This window comes from Diaporthe amygdali (genome assembly GCF_026229845.1).
Source record: "Diaporthe amygdali strain CAA958 chromosome Unknown NODE_40_length_369474_cov_65_526704, whole genome shotgun sequence".
NCBI classification, from domain to species: Eukaryota; Fungi; Ascomycota; class Sordariomycetes; order Diaporthales; family Diaporthaceae; genus Diaporthe; species Diaporthe amygdali.
This window is the reverse complement of record NW_026517060.1, coordinates 153,566-176,186: the sequence shown is the minus strand read 5'-3', so window position 1 is coordinate 176,186 and position 22,621 is coordinate 153,566. Positions and strand designations below refer to the sequence as shown.

At 53.4% G+C, this 22,621-nt stretch overlaps 9 protein-coding genes across 9 annotated transcripts; 5 read left to right on the top strand and 4 right to left on the bottom strand.

The window, feature by feature from the left end:
- Positions 1-811: 811 nt before the first annotated feature.
- On the top strand, positions 812-1,896 carry J7T55_007208 (acyltransferase; the record flags this gene model as incomplete). Its single annotated transcript, XM_053133914.1, has 2 exons — positions 812-842; positions 926-1,896. 2 exons carry the CDS (start codon positions 812-814, stop codon positions 1,894-1,896), a joined length of 1,002 nt encoding a protein of 333 aa, XP_052988252.1.
- Positions 1,897-2,332: 436 nt separating this feature from the next.
- Positions 2,333-4,224, bottom strand: J7T55_007207 (uncharacterized protein; the record flags this gene model as incomplete). Its single annotated transcript, XM_053133913.1, has 2 exons — positions 2,333-4,067; positions 4,145-4,224. The coding sequence occupies 2 exons, from the start codon at positions 4,222-4,224 to the stop codon at positions 2,333-2,335; spliced, it is 1,815 nt and encodes a 604-aa protein (XP_052988251.1).
- A 1,242-nt stretch (positions 4,225-5,466) lies between these two features.
- Positions 5,467-7,873, top strand: J7T55_007206 (uncharacterized protein; the record flags this gene model as incomplete). Its single annotated transcript, XM_053133912.1, has 4 exons — positions 5,467-5,551; positions 5,660-5,974; positions 6,046-6,263; positions 6,554-7,873. The coding sequence occupies 4 exons, from the start codon at positions 5,467-5,469 to the stop codon at positions 7,871-7,873; spliced, it is 1,938 nt and encodes a 645-aa protein (XP_052988250.1).
- Positions 7,874-8,410: 537 nt separating this feature from the next.
- On the bottom strand, positions 8,411-9,649 carry J7T55_007205 (uncharacterized protein; the record flags this gene model as incomplete). Its single annotated transcript, XM_053133911.1, has 4 exons — positions 8,411-8,581; positions 8,650-8,951; positions 9,003-9,355; positions 9,420-9,649. The coding sequence occupies 4 exons, from the start codon at positions 9,647-9,649 to the stop codon at positions 8,411-8,413; spliced, it is 1,056 nt and encodes a 351-aa protein (XP_052988249.1).
- Positions 9,650-10,248: 599 nt separating this feature from the next.
- J7T55_007204 (FAD-binding domain-containing protein) lies at positions 10,249-11,655 on the top strand (the record flags this gene model as incomplete). Its single annotated transcript, XM_053133909.1, has 1 exon — positions 10,249-11,655. One exon carries the CDS (start codon positions 10,249-10,251, stop codon positions 11,653-11,655), a length of 1,407 nt encoding a protein of 468 aa, XP_052988248.1.
- Positions 11,656-11,845: 190 nt separating this feature from the next.
- Positions 11,846-13,883, bottom strand: J7T55_007203 (uncharacterized protein; the record flags this gene model as incomplete). The annotated part of the gene is made up of 2 exons (XM_053133908.1): positions 11,846-12,761; positions 12,814-13,883. The coding sequence occupies 2 exons, from the start codon at positions 13,881-13,883 to the stop codon at positions 11,846-11,848; spliced, it is 1,986 nt and encodes a 661-aa protein (XP_052988247.1).
- A 2,249-nt stretch (positions 13,884-16,132) lies between these two features.
- J7T55_007202 (uncharacterized protein) lies at positions 16,133-16,934 on the top strand (the record flags this gene model as incomplete). Its single annotated transcript, XM_053133907.1, has 3 exons — positions 16,133-16,135; positions 16,214-16,281; positions 16,355-16,934. The coding sequence occupies 3 exons, from the start codon at positions 16,133-16,135 to the stop codon at positions 16,932-16,934; spliced, it is 651 nt and encodes a 216-aa protein (XP_052988246.1).
- A 577-nt stretch (positions 16,935-17,511) lies between these two features.
- Positions 17,512-18,741, bottom strand: J7T55_007201 (uncharacterized protein; the record flags this gene model as incomplete). Its single annotated transcript, XM_053133906.1, has 5 exons — positions 17,512-17,537; positions 17,585-17,849; positions 17,923-18,046; positions 18,100-18,260; positions 18,334-18,741. The coding sequence occupies 5 exons, from the start codon at positions 18,739-18,741 to the stop codon at positions 17,512-17,514; spliced, it is 984 nt and encodes a 327-aa protein (XP_052988245.1).
- A 1,726-nt stretch (positions 18,742-20,467) lies between these two features.
- On the top strand, positions 20,468-20,951 carry J7T55_007200 (uncharacterized protein; the record flags this gene model as incomplete). The annotated part of the gene is made up of 2 exons (XM_053133905.1): positions 20,468-20,579; positions 20,644-20,951. The coding sequence occupies 2 exons, from the start codon at positions 20,468-20,470 to the stop codon at positions 20,949-20,951; spliced, it is 420 nt and encodes a 139-aa protein (XP_052988244.1).
- Between the last annotated feature and the right edge of the window lie 1,670 nt (positions 20,952-22,621).

Sequence of the window (22,621 nt, the reverse complement as noted above, 5' to 3'; positions counted from 1 at the left end):
TCGATCCCTTCAACTGTGAGCCCGGCATGAGACAAAAAAAACTAGTGGAGAACTTCCCTTTGACATATCCGTGTCGGTGGACGAGATGTTCTTGTAAGTAACTTCTCGGGAAAAGGCCTGGTGTGGCCATAGAAGCAGCAAACGGCTTCGATACTCGAGGCACCCACCCCTACATCACATGTTTCAAACTCTGCCCCCAGCAGACATCAAGCCAACAGTGAGCGAGTGTTTTGGAGGCTCGGCTAGCTGAAGCTTGCTTGTCGTACATAGGGTGACAGGATCAGCGGTACCGACCGAGTGTCACAGCAACAATTTGGCTTCAGCTTGCTCCCTGCAGCCGGACCATCTCCCGTCCAACCCCAACCCGTCCCCTCCCTGTCCCTGTGTCCCCCGAGCCCCTCCCCCTCGCCTGTCCAGTAGCACGTGGCCACTCTGTTTTTCACATGCCAGCCAGCTCAGTCCCTCAGCCCACTCTCTCTCACTACTATGTAAGCTCGCTCCCTCTGTCCTTCATCAGTCAGCTCTAGCTCCAGATCCCAGCTCTGCTGTGCTCTGACAAAGCTCGACCTGCTTGCTCACAATAAAATGGTCCGACAGTCAGTCATGACGATCCCTTCCTTGCTGCTGACCCGATTGAGCTTTTGATCCTCTTGTGTGCACTCTTTGCGCCTCTATGCGCTCTTTGGTGACATGAAGTGAGCTGCACTGTCGCCATCATTTGCTCTTGGACACATTTCTGCCTCGTCTCGATCCCTCCCTTGTCACACAACGCAACGCTGCGCATCCGGTCGCAACCGATCCCACCATCACCATGGAGAAGTTCTCCCAGTTTCGTGACAGAGGTACGTCTCAACTCCCTCCATCCAACAGGATCTCCAGCAATATCACCAACAACAACGACTGACCGTCTTCGACTTCCCTCCAGGCTCCGGCATCTCTCCCTTCATCCCATACAGCGCGCCCTCGAGCACGCCGGCCAAGCTGCTGCATCTCGGCCTCTTCGTCTTCCGCCTGCCCTTCCTCCTCTCCTACGTGGCCTTCTACTTCCTGCTGGCCCAGCACATCCCCCTGCTGCCTCAAATCCTCAACAAGCTGCTAGTCTGGGGCCTCCTCGCCATCCCCCAGGTCTGGTGGGGCGACCTGCAGCTCGACGGCGTCAAGCGCGGCTCCCTATCCCAGCAACCGCCGGGGCGCATGCCCTCCGCGCCGCCCGCCTCCCTCATCGCCGCCAACTTCACAAGCCCCGTCGACGCCGTCTACCTCGCCGCCGTCTTCGACCCCATCTTCACAATCAGCTACCCGCGCAGCCGCAAGGTATCCAAGGTCGGCCTGTGGGGCGCCATCTGGCACGCCCTGAGCCCCTCGCAGCTGCGCGCCAGCCCGCCCGCCTCGGGCCTGACCACCATCGACGCCATCCTCGCCCAGAACCCGGGCCGCGTCGTCGCCGTCTTCCCCGAGTGCGCCACCACCAACGGCCAGGGCGTCATGCCCTTCAGCCCGAGCCTGCTGACGGCGCCCGCGGCGGCAAAGATCTTCCCCGTCAGCATCCGCTACGCCTCGCCCGCCATCACGACGCCCGTCCCGGGCGAGTGGGCCAGCTTCCTCTGGCGCCTGCTCAGCCGCCCCACCCACGTCATGCGCATCCGCATCGCCGAGGCCGTCTACAACACCTCCGGCGCCGTCAACGGCGTCGGCGAGGCGTCGGGCGTCGATATCCCAGGTCGCTCGGGACTGGGCGCGGCTGGTGAGGCTGACGAGTCCACGAAGATCACGACCGAGGAGAGACGCGTGCTGGACCGGGTCGCGGAGAACCTTGCGAGGTTGGGCCGGAATAAGAGGGTTGGTCTGACGATCGAGGACAAAGCCAAGTTCGTCGAGGCCTGGAAGAAGAAATAAAATAAGCAGGATATGCAGGCTGAAACACCTTCATGAGAAGGCTAGGAACTATCAACTGATTTGAATTAGGTGTGGAAGGGCGGCAATTTGATATGCATGGCTGAGGTGTTTGGGTCTACATGACGGTCTTGTTTTCTTAGATATCTCCTCCCCGCGAGTCCAGTATGCTTGATTGGTTCAATGTCTCTTCACGGAGACGAAAAAATTCCGGTGCTTTCTTCAGTTGAGCAGATATATCATTCACGATTTAACATGCCACATGAAATGTCCATGCCATGAATATCTTGCAGAGACCAGAGTATTGCTAAGAAAGAGCACTTTTGCATTGCGCCCCAGTTTTGAACGCCAGGAACTACCAAGGATATCTACAATACACCTACATGACCCCTCACATCGACGCCGTACGCTGATTCTCCCCACCCAGCGATCGAACATCTCATGACAGCTTGAGCAGCTTGTCGTCCGTGACACAGCCCTGGCTGGCGTCGCTGACCAGCGTGGCATACTTGGCCAGCGTGCCGCGGAGCACGCGGTTCTGGGGCCTGACCCACGCCTTGCGGCGGGCCGCGAGCTCCTCCTCGGGGACCTCGAGGTCGATGACGCGCTTCTCGGCGTCGATGACGATGGGGTCGCCGTCCTTGGCGAGGGCGATGGGCCCGCCCTCCATGGCCTCGGGCACGACGTGGCCGATGATGAAGCCGTGGCTGCCGCCCGAGAAGCGGCCGTCGGTCAGCAGCGCGACGTCCTGGCCCAAGCCGGCGCCCATGATGGCCGAGCTGGGCTTGAGCATCTCGGGCATGCCGGGCCCGCCCTTGGGGCCCTCGTACCGGATGATCACCACGGTCTTCTCGCCCTTCTTGATCTCGCCCCGCTCCAGCGACTGGATGAAGTCGTCCTCCTTGTCGTACACGCGTGCTTTACCCACGAATCGCAGGCCCTCCTTGCCAGTGATCTTGGCCACGGAGCCGCCGGGTGCCAGCGAACCGCGCAGGATCTGGATGTGACCGGTGGGCTTGATCGGGTTGCTGAGCGGGCGGATGATGGCCTGATCTGAGGGGAAGTCCTTGAACGCATCGAGGTTCTGCTTCATTGTCTTTCCGGTCACGGTCATGCCCGAGCCGTCGATGATGCCCTCCTTGAGGAGGAACTTGAGGAGGGCGGGGATTCCTCCAGCGTTGTAGAGGTCCTCGAACACGTACTTGCCCGAAGGCTTCAGGTCAGCCAGAAGGGGCGTGCGGTCAGAAACAACTTGGAAGTCGTCGATCGTCAGCTTCACGCCGACGGCATCGGCAATGGGGATAAGGTGCAGCACGGCGTTGGTGCTGCCTCCAAGGATGCTAATCAGGGTCATGGCGTTCTCAAAGGACTGTCTCGTCAGGATGTCGCTGGGTCGGATGTCCTCCTTCAGCAGGTTCCTGATGGCAGGGCCGACAGCCTCACACTCTGCCTTCTTGGCGTCACTGACAGCGGGGAAACTGCTGCTTCCAGGCAGGGTCATGCCCATGGTCTCAATGGCACTGGCCATGGTGTTGGCGGTGTACATGCCACCACATGCACCAGCGCCAGGGCAAGCGTTCCGGATGATGTCGAACCGCTCCTTCTCGTTGATCTCGCCGGTGATGTACTGTCCATAGGCCTGGAAGGCCGAGACAATGTCAAGGTCCTTGCCCTTGGAGCAGCCAGGCTTGATGGATCCACCGTAGACCATGATGCTGGGTCGGTTGACACGGCCCATGGCCATCAGCACACCAGGCATGTTCTTGTCGCACCCGGGCAGCGACACGTTGGCGTCGTACCACTGTCCGTTCATGACCGTCTCGATACTGTCCGCGATGATCTCTCGGCTCTGCAGGGAGTAGCGCATGCCAGTGGTGCCCATGCTAATACCGTCCGACACGCCGATGGTGTTGAAGCGGTACGGCACGAGGCCGGCCTTTGCCACGGACTCCCTGACGAGGGACGACAGGTCCATCAGGTGCATGTTGCATGGGTTACCCTCGTACCACACGGACGAGATGCCGACCTGTGCCTTGTTCATGTCGTCCTCGCTGAGCCCTGTCGCGTAGAGCATGGCCTGGGAGGCGCCCTGCGACTTGGGCTGTGTGATGTTAGCCGAGACCTTGTTAAGCTTGTCGTCGGCATAGCGGGCGGGAGTCGTGGAGAGGAGGCGGCTGCAGGGAGGGTTTTGTCAGTGATTGAATCTCAATGCTGAAATGGGTCAATTGGCGCTGAAAAGTGTAGCACATACGCTTGGCCATTGGAGGCCAGATAGCGGCCTGCTGTGAGGGCTCTTGGGGCCCTGGCCCTGAGGAGTGAGGGCAGCGACATGGCGTTGACTCGAGCACTGATTGACGGATGCGAGTGACAAGAGAAAACGAGACGAGATGAATTGGAATTCAGGGAGAAGGACCAATGTCGAATCTCTATCTGCACTCTGCCATGCGGGATGGATGGTGGGGACGAAGGGGTTGGTCGGTGATGACTCGAAGGCCACACAAGACAATTGAGCCGACGATGAGTCGAAATCGAAATGCAATTCTTTGCCCTCACCTCGAGATCACAGGGACAATCACAGGGACACACCTGCAAGGCAAGGCGGCCTGGCCTGTACACAGTAATAATTTCTGGGGAGCTCTGCGACATCGGCCCCGGATTTCCACCCTGACACCCCTGCTAGCCCCACACCAGCTGTAATCACCGCCTCTCTCATTGGACGCAAGTTTGTGTTGCACTAAGCGGCTCTGGAGACGCTTGAGCTGGACTACCCCGACTACATGCTTGGCTCTGGCAACGAGAACCATCTTAGACAAAGCCGAATTGGCCGATATTGACTACTGCGCTTTCCATTATCTCACATGTTCTGTGGTAAAGCCAGTTGTACATGCAGGAAATCATGCCCAATGTGTGAGGGGAGAGAACATCCGACATGTTCTGAGAGCAAGCAAGAGAAGGGGAACCAAGACGACAAGGAACCATCTCAATGTTCCCTCCCTCAACACGTCTAGTATCCCAGTCCCGTTATCTGGGGCTTCCAAGTAGTATTGATCTTACAGCCCACAGTAGCCTCACATATTCGGGCTTAACTTCGCTAGTACATAGCACCTTTTCATGTGGGATATTGTCTATGAAGTAATTTATTGTGGGATAGTATGTACCTGCCTTAGGGGTGCTTCTCCTCCAGATCATCCTCAGAAAAATTACTGCCTACCAAGCACTGCGCAAGCTTTATGTATTATTGGCATAAATCTGTGGTATTAGGGCGTGTACTAGAAGCAGTAGACGCAACATCAGGGTCCCATGCAGCACTGCCTTGATGCCAATTCACACCTTGATGATAATAAGGCCCAAAATTCACAAATTGCCTCGTTTTTGAGTTGATCTTTTTTGTGATCTTAAAATGAGCCTTCCTTCCTTTCTCGTCTTTGTGTCATTCAATTTGAAGTCCCAAAACTGCATCATTCTAGCCTCTTCATATCACCTACAGCCCAGACGTTCAACCTGCTAGCCAACAAGCATCAACACTATACACGATCTGACAAAAGTTCAAGGTGAATACCTTGTTTGATCACAATGCGCGAGAGTCACCAAATCTTTGTTATTGCGCGGCCCAAAAAGGGGCAGCGTTACCGCTCCCTTGCCTCCGCATGCGATATATGTAAGCATTTGAGAGGTTCTCCCCTATTCACCTATAGATGTCATGTTCTGCATCTTCACTATACCTCACATTGTGATCTCACGGATTTGCTTACTTTTATTATTCAAGTGCTTTGCGACATCCCGGCTCTGTCCATCTGCTACCGTCTCCTGCGCATCTTCTCTGATGAGGCCAACCGAGCCCCTATCCAGCAAGAGCTCGCATTTGCGGCCGACTTCTTCGAGACTGTGTCAAAAATGGACATCAAAAATGTGATCTTGCGCCATGTCAAAAGTAAAGAAAAGGACCCCAAAATTTGTCCGTTCCCATTCATCACGACTTGCTTGATCGTGGGTGCTTCCTATAAACCGGATACTAGACGCCGCATGAATGTGCGAGAAAATCCCTTTGGGACAAAATACAACGGTGGACGGGGAGGATTTGGTAAGATTTCGTCCCCTCCCTTTGAAGAATGCATTCGTAAAGCTTTATTTCAGTATGCTAACATGAGACAGCGGGCACCTTGATCCTCGACATCACCGAGCTGAGCAATGTTCGATACTGCTTTGTGGACAGCCGCAACATGGCATCGGCACAAGAGGTGCCAATACATACGCCTCTGGATGGGCTGACCTACACGAGACCATACCACAATGGCATTTTCCCCATCGATAGAAGATTCAAGGATGCGTACGCGCTCAATGAATATGCCCTCGTCGAATCGGCCGCCCTTGTAGGTAAGTCAGACTCAATATCCTATCCACGCCTACACATCCGTCCAAAGCCGTGCTGCAACTGGTGATTGCTGAGCGAATACGGACCCCAATTCACTCCATCACCGTCTTGAAATCACTTGAACACGACTCTATTTATTGTTGAGCGTTTTTTGCTGACATGTCCTGATCAGACTGCTGGCCGAAAAGTAATTGGCAGACGACCTCCGACACAGACGAGCAAAACGTTGGGCTTGCAAAGTTATATTCGAAAAAGAAATCAGTGCGATCACTTCGATCCCTTTGCCAGGACAAGCTGTTTCCGGAATTACTGTCGAGCGATGGTCCCCCGGACTTGAAACTGCTGGATAAGCCCATGCTGTTTCGTGGCTTCACACGCGACATGCAGCAATATCTTATCGAGCACGCCGAAGCTCTCGCCAAATCACCGGCTGCAGTCCAGATCCTCCAAAAGGCCTTTGCAGGAGAAAAGAGTTTTGATTTCACGCCGTTCCAAGGCAAGATAGCCGCAGATGATCTCGACTCTCTTGCGAACAGTGAGGCTTTGAGAGGTGTCAAGACACTCAACTTCTCCGGCTTCGACTCTAGCCGCGATAGCAAGCACATCCTCTCTGCCATCCATCATCTCGGACTCGATAACTTGTACCTTCTTTGTCGCCCGGATCGCTCGACTGACAGCGCATCTCAGATGATGACGATGATTATGTCTCTTGCAAAGTGTTCCAGGAAGCCGTTCATTTCTCAAAGACTCGTTCTAGGCTCTGCATTCTCCCAGGGCCTTCGAGAGCAGAGCTGGTTGCCCCGGGAACTCGAAATCGGTCCCTGCTACTGGAACACGTTTCCGGTAATCCAACTACTTTTCCAAGGGTTCCGAAAGTATAGACCAGGTTTTCATTTTGCTTCTGGACTCCCTCCCGCACCTGAGATTATTGAGAACTGGTTGGCGGATTTCTTCTTGGGTGACGCCTTGCTCACCCCAGTCCGCTTTGTCACAGGTCTCCTGACTCTCATCAAGAGCAAGTTCCAAAACCCGGAGGGGCCCGCAATGACGCCGTGGGAGGTCGATGTGCCTCTCATGTTTGCCTGCGCCCCTTCGTCCCTCAATACTTTGGAATCATCCACTGAGGTGAGTCCTATACCGGCAGAAGCCGTCTCACGCATCAACGACTGGGCGCAACTATCGGTGCCCCCCGCCCGCAATATTCATCCCGTGGGCTGGACCGCAGTCATGATTCAAAGTCCTATCGAAGAAACAGAGGATGATCAGCAGCCTCCGAAAACGCGATTTCAAGTGGCTCTGGTGCGCTCCAAGGGGGGTCCCAAGGGGGAGCCTCTCCATCTTCAAGAAGCCGTGGCCAATCCAGACAGGCTCGAGTTGGTAGACTTGAAAGAGTTCCTGGAGCTGACTGCTCCTGCACACGCGGGTGATCTCGCGAACTGTCTGTCGGAGCTCAAAGCCTGGGCTCAGACTGATGGAGAGCTTATCGGAAAGATGACGGTTGAAGAGGCGGTTTCCGTCCTTCAGGATTTTGCTGACAGGCCGGGTGATTGGAGAATGGGAGAACGACTGGTTACAAGAAGCCGTACAAAACGGAATAGGGTATCATAAAAGGATCAAAAGGATGGAGCACACCTACCTAGGTAGATATAATCTAATAGGAGATCATCATACAGTAGGGAGAAGTGTTATGGGTCAATTTTAATATACTTCTATGCCCTCCGGTTCAGCTGCCCCTGAATGCGGAATAATTGTAAGGTCAGAATGTGATTGTGCTAAAGTAAGGGAGGAGAAGTCCATACATATTAAACCCTTCGAATCAACTAAGATTTCATATCCAATCTAATCCAAAATCATGAGTCTAGTTCTGGCTCTCAATCTGTATCTTCTCCGTCGCTGAGTCCCGACTGTGGCCACGGTTCCTCGGCTAGTTCCCTCGCAGATGGTCTTCTACTTGGATCCCACTGTAGCATACGCCCAATAATCCGTAAGAACTCCCGCTTTCATCCCCCTGAAGTTTCGTCTCCTCTTCCTCCAAGGAAGTTGGGCCGAATTGGTGGTTTTCTTTTAGTTTCCCTGGCACAGAAATTAAGAGTCAGCAAGGCGATCGCCAAGGCTGGTTATGCCGCGCAATTATCGACTAGGATATTACGCACCATTTGCGTCGAAGAATTTATCTATTGCAGCGGTCTGATCCAGCATATGTTGTGGCGGCTGACCAAGCAGACTCACCATTCGCGCCATATGTGGTGAAGCTGGCTCCCACCTACCGCCGTGGGACCCCCTAAACAAATTTGTGCCCTCTACCATGCTCCAGATCTGTTTCAGATACCTTCCCGTTAGCTGAAGACGCGCAGTTCACAAGGGCATAGGACTGGGGAACTTACCATCAAGCCCAATGCCCAAATGTCGATTTTGTTGGTCCACGGCAAGTGAAGCAGGATCTCAGGTGCGCGGTACCTGTCCGGCATCGCATGCTCCTCGTACTCATCCTTACCAAACCTCGCCTCGCCGAAATCGCAAATTGTCGGGTACTCGATGTCGCTAGTGAGGATCTCGCGAGACCTGAAGATGATGTGGCCGTCCTTGTGAAAACTCCGGGGAGACGGGTGATTGAGCTCCTCTTCCACGACGTCTTGGAGGCTAGTCTCAGACTCGATTGAAAACATGACATTTCCGTCTTGAAGATCTGCCGAGGAAGGTCAGACCAAGTCAGCGCTTGGGTCAAGTCTGAGCTTACCAGTATGAACGAGGTTGGCCTTCGAATGAAGGAAATCAAGGGCTGCAAGAAGGTACATCGTGATGCCCTTAACCACATCCACGGGCATTCCGTCGTCGTAGGAATAGGTTGCCATCTCAGACAGTGACATGCCCATTGGTTTGTAAACGAGACAAATATTGGGCTTGGGCTGCACAGCCCTGGGATTTGACACTGTAAATCTGTCAAGCAACCTGCGGATGAATTCCTGGCCCGTATGCTCTGCCCCATCCGGGCTAGCCAGGACTGATTCGATGTGCTCAAGCGCTGCAGTCTCCCGATTGGCCTGCTGTGAATCAGTGCAGTAGACCTTGAGCGCGACGTATCGATGATTTCTAGGCGACAGTCAATAGCGGACACCTGAAACAGCTATTATGACTGGAAAATCTTTGAGTATACATAAGATCGCGACAAAGCCAACTAGTTGATGCTGTCCCATAGCCGATCTTAGTGATGGCTTGGTATTGGTTTTGGAAGACCTCCCCAATCTGCACAGGATACCACATCTCGACTGAGTACCAGGCGTACTTCTCCTCGTCAAGCTTTTCGTACTCATCGACGACTTCGAACCCTGAAGGCGGAAAGTCCCTCACCGGTGATGGCGGACGAGTGTCTGAAAGTGAATCCATTGCCTTGGCTGGAGGACACGAATTTGCAGAGAATGAGCGGATTTCGTGAAAGGCGGTGGGGTGGCTTTTTACATTGGTGCTTGCGGATCGAGGTCTTTTGGCCCTATTCTTATTCGCATGCGGCAAGGGTTTCAGAGTAGGTAAATACGTTCCAGCAGATTGGCGATCGTGAAGCTGACCTGACCTCCCTGCACGTTGGTCGTCCTGCTCGAAGGCTTTGTCATTTTATTGTTAGTGTGAATCGTGGACCGTTGCTGTCGGCCAGTGGGCTACGGCCATGAAGCTGATTTAGGGATCCAAATCAGTTTGAGCTTGCACGTCTTGGTAGTGCTGATTTCGTCGGCTTCATTCCTACGCTTGGCCATATTGGGCGTGCAGTATTTCAGAATATTATTGAGTCTGTTTTGATTGAAGAGTTTTGCTGATGTGAGCGTGACCCTTCTGAGCCACGTTTGCAAGTGTTGGTTGATAAAAAAGCATCTATTGGCCCCTTGGCCATTAGAAATGACCCGACAGACAACATACAATATAATCCAACAAAAAGACAAAGCCTCCGCAGACAGAAGTCACCACAAAAAAGAGTCATCTTGAAAACAGCAATGTCAACACAAAAACCCGTCCCCTCACGCTGGTCGCGCACAAACGTCCACCCGCCCGCACAGATAGAAACACCCACCTCGGAAATCGACATCCACGCAATCCTCGCGCACGCAGCACAGCACAACCTCAAAGTCATCCCCGCAGCAGGCGGGCACGGGACCTTCGTGCCCATCACAGAGAACACAACCTACGTCGACCTGAACCCCCACTTCAGCTCCGTCAGCCTAGACGAGGAAGCCGGCACGGTCACCATCGGCGGCGGCACGACAGCAGGCACGGTGCTGCGCGCCCTCGCCGCGAGGGGATGGCTCACGTGCGTGCCCAACTCCAACGCCGTCGGCATGGCGGGCTTCTGCCTCGCCGGCGGCAGCTCCGCGCTCAACGGGCTGCGGGGGCTGGCGGTGGACAACCTGGTGCGGGTGCGCCTGATCACGGCGGACGGCGGGGTCCTCACCCTGACACCGGGTATGGACGGCGAGCGTGGGGAGCTGTTCAACGTGCTCTGCGGCGCTGGCTTCGGCTTCGGCGTCGTCACGGAGCTGACGCTGCGCGCGTGGCCGGTGAAGGAGTTACGCATGGACGGGGACAAGGTCTGGACGCGGAAGCTCGTCTTCGCGCCTGCTGGGATCGCGGCCGCGGCGGGGCTGTTTGCGCGGCTGCAGGATCCGGGGCCGAGGCTGTCGGCCGTGCTGCTTTTCATGCGGGCGCCGCCGTCGGCGCCTAGGCCGGGCTCGCCAGTGGTTGTCCTCAGCGTGAGCTTCTTGGGCCCTGCGGACGAGGCGGAGGTGGCTTCTGCAGCGACGTTTGAGACGGAGTCCACGGCGCAGGCTGTTGTGGCTGAGACGGGGACCACGGCGGTAGGCGAGATGAATGACATGTCGGAGCCGCTGAATCGTCATGGTGACTGGAAGGAGAATTATGCGGCGTGGGTTGACTCGGTACCAGCGGCGTCTGTTGTCGAGGCGTTTGAGAGGTGGGTTAGGTTCGGCGACGAGACGCCTCAGGCGAAGAGTAGTTACTTCATCATAGCTGCGAAGAGCACAAAGGGCATGCTTGAGCATGACGCCGCCGAAGGGAAATTCTTTCCACGGGCGATCCGTGGGAGGAAGATATTCGTGCAGGCCGTGCCATGGTGGACGGAGGAGGGCGTAGAGGAGCAGTCCAGGGACTGGGCGCAGAGGATGTTGAGTATTGTTCGCAAGCAGGGGCACTCTGGTAAAGATAGTGACGGGATCCTGGCCAGCGATGAGGAGCAAATGAGAGTCACTGGGTTCGCTGCAAATTTGAGTAAGAGGTTGGATTTGAGCACGGTGTGGCCAGAACAAATGAGGGAGGACATCAGGAGGCTGAAGGAGAAGTGGGATCCCCAGGGCTTATTCTGGAACCCTGTCGTGGACGGCGTATGAAGAGCCGCACTTCCTGTGGCTGACATGGTGGGTGATCTCAAAGGATCTTGATATTCAGATCGTATTAGATACGAGTGATAATGATGGCCTTGTCCCAAGTAACCATGTGCAGTAGATGCAACGCTAATAAAAACCACAATATCCTCATTGCCTGACACTGTCCAAAATTTTGACAGCAGACCGCATTGCCTCAATACAGCCTTCTCACAATCTTCCTTGTAGGGCCATGATCCCTCAGGTCTCTAATCAGCTGCAAATGCCTCAGCTTAGACTTCTCGGGGAAGCAACGATGCCAGATCAGATCCTTGAGCCAGTGATCCCTTCCAAACGACTTCTCCAGCTCATCAGCTACCGTACTGGAGCTCTCCTGCAGCAGCTCCCTCAGACCCGGCACGCCCTCCTTCTGCACGACCTCGTACATCAGCTTAAAAGTGTGGAACAGCGGGTGGTTGTTATGGTTCCTAGCGCTGGCATACGCCGCAAGGAACTTCCACACGGCCAAGGCGATCCTCGAGTCGTCCTGCCAGCACCTGCTCTGGCGGTGGAAGAAGAAGTAGAACGAGGAGGTGGCGTCCATGGAGCCGAAGTACGTGTTCATCGACCAGAAGGCCTGGTTCAGAGCCGCCACGCCCTGTGCGCCCTCGCCGCTGCGGATCAGTCTCGCCGACTCGATCAAATTCGACAGGTGCGGGAAGTCAGTGACACGCCACGTAAAGACAGTCGCCTGTAGCCCGAATGCACTCTCTTGCTCCTCCTGCCGCCACAGCAAGAACGCCCGCTTGAAGCTCATGACCAGCGAGTCCTGGAAGCGTAGACGGTCCGGTAGACGCAGATCCTCGGGAAGGTCGAGCGGGGGTGTGCGACACCGGACGTGCACAAGAGCGTCCTCTGCCACGCCGGTGGAGAAGTCGACCAGATCGTACTCGGTCAGTCCTTTGCGTTGGAGGTAGTTCTGCAGGTTGACATCTTTGCCATTACGAGTAAACTGCGACAGCTTGCCCGCTGCGTCACGCTGGAACTTTGTCTTGAGGATTTGAGAAACCACTTTCTCAGTATTATTCTTTACGAAGCCCCACTGCTTGAAGCGGGCTTTGTACATCCTCTGACTGCTAAATGTTAGAACTACCATTCACTTGAAAAGATGGTGCAGACACATACGTTGCCGGGAACTTGTGTTCCGTCTCCATGGTCCTGATGACTTCCCTCAGAGGCTTTCCCTCCTCGATATACAACTTCTGGATCACGGGCTTGTGCTTTTCCCAGACGTCGGATGCATAGTGTCCTCGTTTTGAGTTGGCTGATTGGGTCTTGAAGACGGTCTGGGAGCCACGCCGTGCTTTGGCGGGGGAGCCCCGCCGAACAGGCGCAGGTTGCGCGGCGACGGGCGACCCGGGAGGAGGCGCTGCTATTGCAGCCTGTGGTATAGGGGTAGGTTCAAAGAAGGGCGTCGCATATTCGTCGAAGTCTATCGTGGGGGTCGGCGCCCTCCTGCGCTTCTCGACTCGGACCGGGACTGGCAACGGCTCGACCGGACCTCCGGCGATAGGGGTAGTATATTCGGGAAATTCTATCGTGGGCGTAGGGGCTCTTTGCCGCCGGGTAGGAGCCGCCTGGGCAGCAACCGGGACTGGCGCATGTATGGGTACTGGTGCTTGGATTGTCATAGCATCTGGCATAGCTTCTACCGATAGCTTGACGTCGTCGACAGGTGCAGCCGAAGGAATCTCCTCTACCCAGCCGGTACTCCACGTGTTGTTGGCAGGAAATTGCTGCTGGAATTGCTGCTGTTGTTGCGGCTGCGGCGGCGGAGGAAATGCGTTGTCGACTCGGACTGGAGATGGAGAGTCTATGGGAAACGCCTGGGCATTCTGTAAGCTGGCGAAGGCATTGTGGCTTTGGAACTCCCAGGCCGGCGTCGCATTCGTCTGCCAGTCGGAGTACATGGGCTCGGTCGCGTTGAGCATGCCGTTGGTCGGCCACGGCTGAAGAGCCTCCATCCACATCATGTTATTGGGCTCGCACTGCCATGCTGCGGCTTGAAAATGCGAATTCGCGGCGGGCAGGTTGGGTATGGCGAAGTTCATGGAGGCGTAGTACGGGTTAATCTGCTGCACAACCTCCTCGTAGACTTCCTCCTGCTGCCTCTCGTTCTGATGGTATGTCTGCGTCGGCGTGGGGTCCATCATGCCTGGAGGGAACTGGTGGTGGAACTGCGATTTGGTCGCCATGGTCTGTCGAGTCTCTCGGGTCCTTGTGTGTCTTTTCGTGTGTTGTCGTTGCCTGTATCCCCTCTTTACCACCGCGCAGGCAAACAAAGCACAGTCATGTATTTGTCAGATTGCCTCCCGTTCAGCTCGTGTCACACGACAGGGCGCGCTCGTCCTCGGCGTTATGGGTTGGGTGCGGTCTTGTGTCTCTGTGGTCGCGATAATATGCCATGTTCTCAGGGTCCTGGTCGGGGCCTGATCATGACGAAAAGGAGATGGCAGATTGCAGGTCTCTCGCGATGCCGGAGAGCGGCACAGCAGACGGGACTCGATGTCATCTTTGGGGGGAGGGGCCGGGCTGCGGGCTACTACCGGGGTGGTGGGAATTGGCGTTGGTGTGGGTGGGAGCCGATGCGGATACGGCTGCATGGGCTGGCTCATGGGCTTCATGGGCTGGTCGAGAGCTGGTCGATTGGGAGGACGGCACAAGAGAAGGGCGCTATGCCCGATGGGTGCCAGAGCTGAACTTACAAAAGTACCGTTCATCGTCTTGGCGTCGCCCATCCCAGCAACTTGGGTAATTTGTGCTCGAGTCGAGTCTGTGATTGGCCCACCTGACGCCATCTCGACTGTGCCCGACCGTCGCCCACGAGGGTTAGGTCGTACAGATCTCATCTTCCAAGCCGCTCCGGATCTCGTCTCTGGCCCAAGACCACTCTTCTCCGCGGTGGGTGACCCGCCCCTCTGCACGGAGAATGGAGCAAGCTGTCGTTGCCATGTTCCACGGGTCAGACATGCAGCATCACGCAGCCCATCTCAGGGTCCAACGAGAGCCGAAGGATTGAGGGGCAACTTGCTTCTTTTGATTCTTGCATGAGTGGGATGGGCAGAATTGCATCATACACCAGCCCCTGCAGGTTAGACGAGCCTCAATTGTCTCCCCTCCGAGACCTCTTGAGACATAGATGGTCTTGTCTACAGTGTCTGCTTATATCCGAGAGGGCGAAGAAATGAGGCGTTCACGGCTTGGGCGCCGCCACTGACAGCCATCGGGCCCAACCCTCCCGTATCCTGAGCGCCAACGACAACCTACTCAGGTGCTCCCTCGTTCCAACAAGGTTCTTTGTCATATTTTTGTGCGACCCTTAGAAGACAGGCAGACCGTCAGACAGACATCATCAGGATTCAGGAACGCCCTGAGTCTTCCGCCATCCCGACCAACAACGGCCCGGAAGGAATCGACGCCACCAACAATCGCGCATGTCTCGCATGGCAGACAAGGTTGCCAATCCCGATGAGATGCACCCTCGTGGGCCGCCCGCAGAGTCCTCCATTTTCATTGGTCTTTGGGTCCACTTGCCTCGCGGTTTTGCAATTGATTCACAGCCTTAAGACATCCTTCAGTGCCCACTCCACCATGGACTCGCTCGGCAGGAATGAGCCCAGGCTGGGGACAACGGGCAAAAGAGATCACTCGCTGCAAAGCGCGGAGGGACCCCCATGCCAAGAAGATCGATAGCTACGTGGGCTTACTCCATTCAAGCATTTTCATCCTGAGGCTTGTCATCTGTTATCTGGCAATTCTGTTTCTCGGAGGCGTGATGTTCTGCAATCTGACAGCCAAATTGAATGAGACGCCGAGGTAGGATTTCAGACTTGTTGGCTCTTTCTTCTTATCAATCTCTTCGGGTGACAAGTCAGGTAGAATCCAATCAGAGCATCATCTAGGTAGAGTAAATACCCGACATGGAAACACGTTTCATTGCGTTTAGCACACACGAAACCTACACATGGTTTGTAGTCCTCGCCTTTGTCACCAAGCTATATGTCATGTGCCCCTTTACGTGGCAACCAGTGTGTCAACCTCTGCGTAATGATGCAATCGTTCCGAGAGATGGCAACGCAACACTCTTCTCTAGGGTTGGTAACGTTGCTCGCAATCATAGTTTGTAATCGAGGTCTTCCTCGAGTCCAAACGCCCCAGTCGGAAGACCCGCAATCGAAGGGTCTTTGTTCCACCACTCTTTGTGTCCAGTCGTCGCTGTAGTCGACACATTTTCTTCTTCTCCAGCTGCTTAATACCATGACTTACGTATTTTGGAGATCAGTGAGCTGGCTCTGCTTCTTCTTGTTACACAAGTGTGGATGGAGTTGAGTTCAATGTCCGGCTTAGGAGAGAGTGGAGTTCAAGGCAGAGATCAAGCTTCCTCTTATGGCAGAGCCCAATTATACATTTGATCAACTCAGCATAATTAGCCTGAACTCCGATAATGGTGTGTACCCGGTGAACTGCCCTTCCCTCCATCGGCTCATACCTTTGGTCACACATTGCGGCTCACAGCAATTGGCAGTCGAACGAGTGGCTGCGAGCCTCGCCGGCCTTGTCTCCCAGTAGCCTGCTATATATGGTGCCACACAGGTTGGCCGAGCCGGCCCGATTGCGAAGCAAGAATTTTAGGCTGAAGATAAGCGTTGAACATTGATTGTGACAGACGGTACGACCAAGCCGTTCGGGAATGGCAAAAGGATCCGGGCTGGTCGGATCGACTGCATCGGATCAACATTGATCTCGGAGAGGAGCCGCCAATGTTGGATGCCGTTGACAAGGTTAAGTCCCTTGTCCAGAACACGCGGAGGTGGCTACAGGACAAGGACGAGAAGTGCCGCATCCACGCCATAGAGTGTGAGCTGGTGGCGAGCACCTTCTACTTTGAGCGGCGCGGTAATGCAGGCAAAGATGAAGGCTCACCTATCCACGTCAAAGGCGTCATCGGATGTCGTATCTTCGAAATGGCCGAAGTGATGGCGCCGGGGAAATTTCTCTTATCTTATATCTACGATCCGACCCTGTTCGTCATTAATAAGGCCACCCAGGACAAGGTCGTAGAAATGCCAATAAAAACAATGGTGTTGTATGGTCTTTCTGATCTTGTGGAAGTGGATATCACGGTCTTGGAAGAAGCTGTCCTTACAAGCATAGATCTGAAGTTGGAGCGAGAAGGGCTACGGGATCAGCGCCTGTATCGCTTGAGCCTGTTCCTGAGAAAACTGATCAAGCAGGACTCCAAATAATCTCGCATGTCGTAATGTGGCTAGTTTCCTGCATTTGGATAAGGCTTGGAACTTATGTGCTACGAATCGAGGTTCCACATACTCTCTCCTTTATATCTATTTCAACTTCGTTTTTCAATATTCAGTAATCTCTCGTTACACTTATTAAATATATAAGTTGCGAGAGAGTTTGACGGGTGATAACGACAATGAATTGACTGGAACTAATGGCTTTTAGAGTACGATGTCATACCGTCACCAGCAGTAACATTATCCTATCTAGGAACCTTGAATATGTATAACGCCTGTCAAGAAAGGTTCTCGACCCATGAGAGAGGTAACGAAGGGCAGTTACATGTTGATTGGGAACAATGGCACTTCACGAGAGCACTAAATCAAATATTAAGCACGATCAGCAAATCACTAGCATTGGGCTATGAGCTAAATATAGCGAATGTGTATTGGTACGTACGACCCATCCAACTGAAGCGAACTTAAAGACCCATGACATCGGTACAATGAACTTCTACTTGACATATCTGAAAAGAATCGCTATGGAATCCGAGTCCGGCAAATCCTCATCGCCCTTGGCGGGACATTACATGCCGGGAAGCTTGGCGAGCCCTGTGACGTGTTAGAATATGGGGATTAGTGAGAGTTTCAATACTTACATCCATCAGTTTGCTCTTGCACCGTCTGCTTAATGGTGCATTGGTTGGCAACACTCATCTGCTGCTTTGTGATGGAGCCGCAGCCATCATAGAAGCATTCAGATTTGTTCATGGCGCGTTGAAGCGCGTCGCCCTTCCAACCAAACATGTAATCAGCGTGGGTTCCGGCTGCGGTGCCCTCAAAACTCCAGACAAAGGGGTTGGGTGCCCCTGAGGTCCACATGCTGTTGAATTTCGTGGTGTCCCAAACAGTTTCGAAAACGACCTGTAGTACGACGTTTAGCGTTACTCTTTACAACATACTGGCTGAATCGATCGAATAGTTGAATAGCACTGACCTGTGGCATCCGAACAGGATGAGTTGAGGGGCACTTGGGTGCATTGACGAACCCGTCTTGGGTGATGGTGTTGTACACATGCGACTGGTGGTCTGAACTATCAAGATTCTTACCATCCCAGCATCTAGCTCCAGTCAGTACAAGCTGAAGGAATGTTGGTATCGAGTAATCACGAACGCAGGGAAGTGCTGAGTGACGAAGAGACCGCCAGGGCATGCCTGCGCCGGGAAGTCACTCAATTCCGGGCCTCTATTGAAACCACCCTGAAGACACTGGTAACGCAAGCCGACGTGTTGGTTGGAGGTGATAGTTGGGTTGCCCACCGTCATCCGGAAACCCTAATATGTGTTAGATTATTGCTCTCAAAATCCACAGAACAATGAGTTGTATTACCGGTGGGAATGACTTGACGGGATTCTGTGCGATGTTGTCCCGGGTCAAGTCCGTCTGGCTGTAGTAGACAGTAAGTCCACCTTTTGTGCCGGAGTAGCCGTCGAGGTTGCCAGGGTCGACAGGAATGACTGGGACCAGATGGTAAGAGCCATTGGTGGGGTGCTTGAAATACAAAGCAGCCGTCCAGTAGTTGGAAAAGTCCTCTGCCATTTCGCACGTGGTGCAGGTAGCCCTGGCACCAACGTCTCCCTCCATAGTAGCATTGAAGGCGTTTCCGCCCACAATGTGGTGGACATGAGAGGACGGGATCTGGCCTGGTTGGACAACCGGGTCCAGACGTTGAATCGTTAGAGTCGAACACTGGAAACGAAGGCCGGCCTGAACAGGCGCGACGAGAGACAATGCTGCTGCGGAGAACCACTTCATCTTGGCGGTAGATACTGGTAACACTTGAGAGTCGGAGGCTTGTGGAAGCAAGTGAGCTAGGGAGTGACAATCTGACCTCATGCGACTCTTATAGGGTTGGATTTGGTCCAAGTTGCGTCAATTTGGTTGTTGGTTCCTTGTTGTCCCGCTATCTAGTAAAAACGGAATGCGCTTTGAATGTTTCTTCTGGATCTGGAATCAAATACCGAGATCCAAGGAGTGTTCGGAAGATCGCCCAAAATCAATCAAGCTTTGTATTAGCCGGGTGATTATCCAGTGATACGGAGTGTTCATCATATATAGGGTGTACTATATTTACCCGCGCTAGATATCACGAGTGCATGTTCACCTGTCGGCACTTTTTTTATTCCCTATGTAGGTCTTGATTTTAGTACAGTCATTTGCTATTGGGTCCACAAATGTGCGAAGAATACCTCGTGTGCGGCCTGTGCAATCTATCAACCATATCGCGATCCAGACATATCCTAGCTAATCGCCGAATCCATTTCACGACGGACTTGATTTGACGATAGCTACCAATCGAAGGAAATGATGGGATCGACAAGCCAGAAGACCACGGGGTGCTGACAGAATGATCGTGCATGTGACAGAATTTTCCGAAAGGGTGGCCACCATGGCCCATTAGAGAAGCTGGTCTTTAAGTAGGGAATACAATACACACAATACGTACCCCAGCAGCTTCTACGCAAGGAAGTCTGGATGGAAGCTGGATATTCGGCGTGCAATGAATTGACTAACTTGCACATGAATGTTATTTGTTTGTTTCTGGGGAACACTTCAGATCGTCAGAAGTCCTGGAAAAGATTCCAGGTCGGCGCGACCTCAGACGGCATAGATATGTTCACAGCAGCATCGGAGAATGGCGTTCGTTATGACGGGCTCATGCCTCGAACGACATGATGGCAATATTATTTACAGTACACTTCTCACCCTCGCGGTTTTCTTCTGCGCAAAAGGGATGGCATGGGACGATACATGAGCCCTCCAGAAAGGGCTGCCTGTAGCTGGTTCCTCGCGGGACAGCGCCTTTGTCCAGTTCCAATGGGGTCAATCAAAATAAGTTCCTGGGAGAAATATCCGATTGTGATTTGTTGGTCCTCCAACAATAACCTCTTGTATTTAAGACAAAGTGATTGGCCTTGAGAATGAGCTGCAGCGTCAAAGATTGATTTTTGAGAACTCGAACGAGGCAAGATGACCTACGCGACACATTGTTCCAAACAGTTGGCCGCCTTAGTGAGTTAGAGAGGCAGTGGTCTCTAAGCAGGTGAAGAAGCAGGCGTAGTACATCGTGGCGACCGCGGGAAGGTTGCAGTAGCGCCCGGGCTTCTTCCGCCCATGATCTCCATGAACTAGGCCCGAGTTTCTCTTGCTGGTCGCGGGCATCCCAGGCGCATCGACCTCCACATCAAGTGCAGGGCCAGCGCGGGATCTCCACTAACCAACCCTTCGGCAACCGCCGGGCATAGGAAATTATATTCCGGCCGCCAGCCTCATCCACGTGCAATGGCAAAGGTTTTAAAAGACCAACAACCCATCCTATCTGTCGAATTCGACTCTCTCGACAAACGAAAAAAAACCCATTGCTTTCTTCATTTATCAACTTTTTCTCCAGTCACAAATTTGAGCACATCAGTCTCTTGATCAGAGCTTCTAGCAACAAGATCAACACACACAAAAACCTACACATACCGAGCGCTTCACAATGTCAAACCTTAGATACACCACCCCCGCCGGACACGGACAGGACAACCTGGAGCGCTACAAGTATAACCAAGTCGTTCGTGTTGGTGACGTCATTCACATCTCAGGCCAAGGTGCGTCCAATCTTTGTCTCCGTTAGGATAATATGACTGAGAAGAGGCTAATATGACCTTCCAGGTGGCTGGAAATACGAGACCGGGGTGATATTTGAGGATATCGACGAACAAATCGACCAGGCCTTTGCTAACGTCGACCACATCCTCAAGGAGGCCGGCGGCAAGGGCTGGGAGCAGGTGTTCAGAGTCAATTCTTACCACATCCCGCTGGATGATCGGGCAATGAATGCTATGATTCGAAATTTCGAGAAATGGATGCCCAACCACAAGTCTCTCTGGACATGCGTTGGAGTCGTCAAGCTTGGCGGCGGTGATGTGATGAGGGTGGAGATTGAAGTGCAAGCTTATGATCCCCAAGGCTCCAAGTGAGCGTAGATATGAATCTCGTTGTATAGTACGGGTACTAGGATACCAAGACTTAAGTCCCCCGACAAAAAGACCAATACTGGCTTTACAGGCTTGTGGCAATTATATGTGCCTGGATGGGTTACATCAGTAGCTGAAAGGCTTGTGCAAGGCTGCAAATGCTCGATATAATGATGGGCAAGGACCACGGCAAAGCCCAATGGCCTCTGGCTGGCGGTAGGGTCTCGAGTCGCTCTACTATACGCATAAAGTGCTCGAAATTAGACCGAGATTTCGTAAGATGATTCTCTGCAGTTCAAAGACGTGTTCAGTTTGTTAGTTCAGAATAGTCCATGAGCAATGTACCGCATTTGCAGTGTGGCACAATGTGATGAGCTCTTCAGTATGAAGAAAACCCGAAGAGTTGCACACGACTGCTCTCTTCTTCCTAGATACTCAACTACCTGTTCATCTCGATGGCCTCCCTCTGGCTACTGTGAGCAGCATGGTGCTTCTATCCGCTCAGCATCTTGATAACGATATGTCAGTTCTCCATGAAAAGGTGTCTTCCATTCGATACAGTCGCCTGAAGAGACTATGAAATCGTTGCAGCTAAGCACTGTGCTGAGGTTGTGGAATCCTGCACAGTCTCGGCAAATATCTTCCGCACTCTGGTTAGTCTACCAAGGACTTGGATAGCACTGCCGGTACACAAGTTTCTCTCCCTCGTGCGATCGTCAAGCGGTGCAATTACAGAGCAGGCCGCTCAAACTGCGATGAATACTGGATCCTACATGACGTATCAGTATGGTTTGATCGATCATGTCGGTATGTGGCCGTATTTTCTCCAGATTTGAGGAAGCACTCAGACATACGTGATAGAGCTGGATTCCCGTTCTCTCGTACCGAGACTCACATGCTGAGTTATTGATAATTTATCAGTGATAAACATAGGTAATCACTCCCCTAACCCTGCTTTGCAACCGTACCTTACGCAACTATGAATTAGAACACCACTTTATGGCCAAAACTTTTTTCACCAAAAACCCTGTTGGGGGAACTTATTTCCAAGGTTGGGTTCCCTAAATCCGCCATGTCGGCCGCCATGTTGACGCACTACCTTAAACTTTGCAACGGTTCCTAAAAGTGGGCTATATAGCTTTGGCTTGACTCGTACGTCTTGAGTATACTCAAGGATGGATGGAAACGTGCGCAGGATTTGCATGCCTAATGCAACCACCGAATTCTGCGTGCGATAGCTACTGGGGTCGGTAGCGTATATATTAACATCCCCATTTTCGGGTATGTAGTGCGTACCCCAGAGTCCAAGCTGAAGCCTCGACGCCGTTGGGCGGCCAGTCCCGAGGTCTTTGGGCAATCACTTTTTAAACGTGGACAAGGGAATCCTTTCCAAGATCCCCGGGTTGCAGCGAGGCCACCTCAGCTCGCCGGTCGAGAGTGATCATCGTGGTGGTACTCGATGTGCTCGTCTTTGAACAGATGGCACGTGCGTTGCCGCCGGCTCATGATATCGTGTGATACAACGTTGTGATAACTCTCCGCGCAAGCCCTGGAGCACTAGCTGGCTGCCAAGGAAGGCTTGTTGGGTAAGAGACTGGGATAGTCGTGTATTTGTTTTGCCTCCAACCGTCGCGTCACAAATGGGATGCAAGTAGACTCAATGTTGCTGTCTC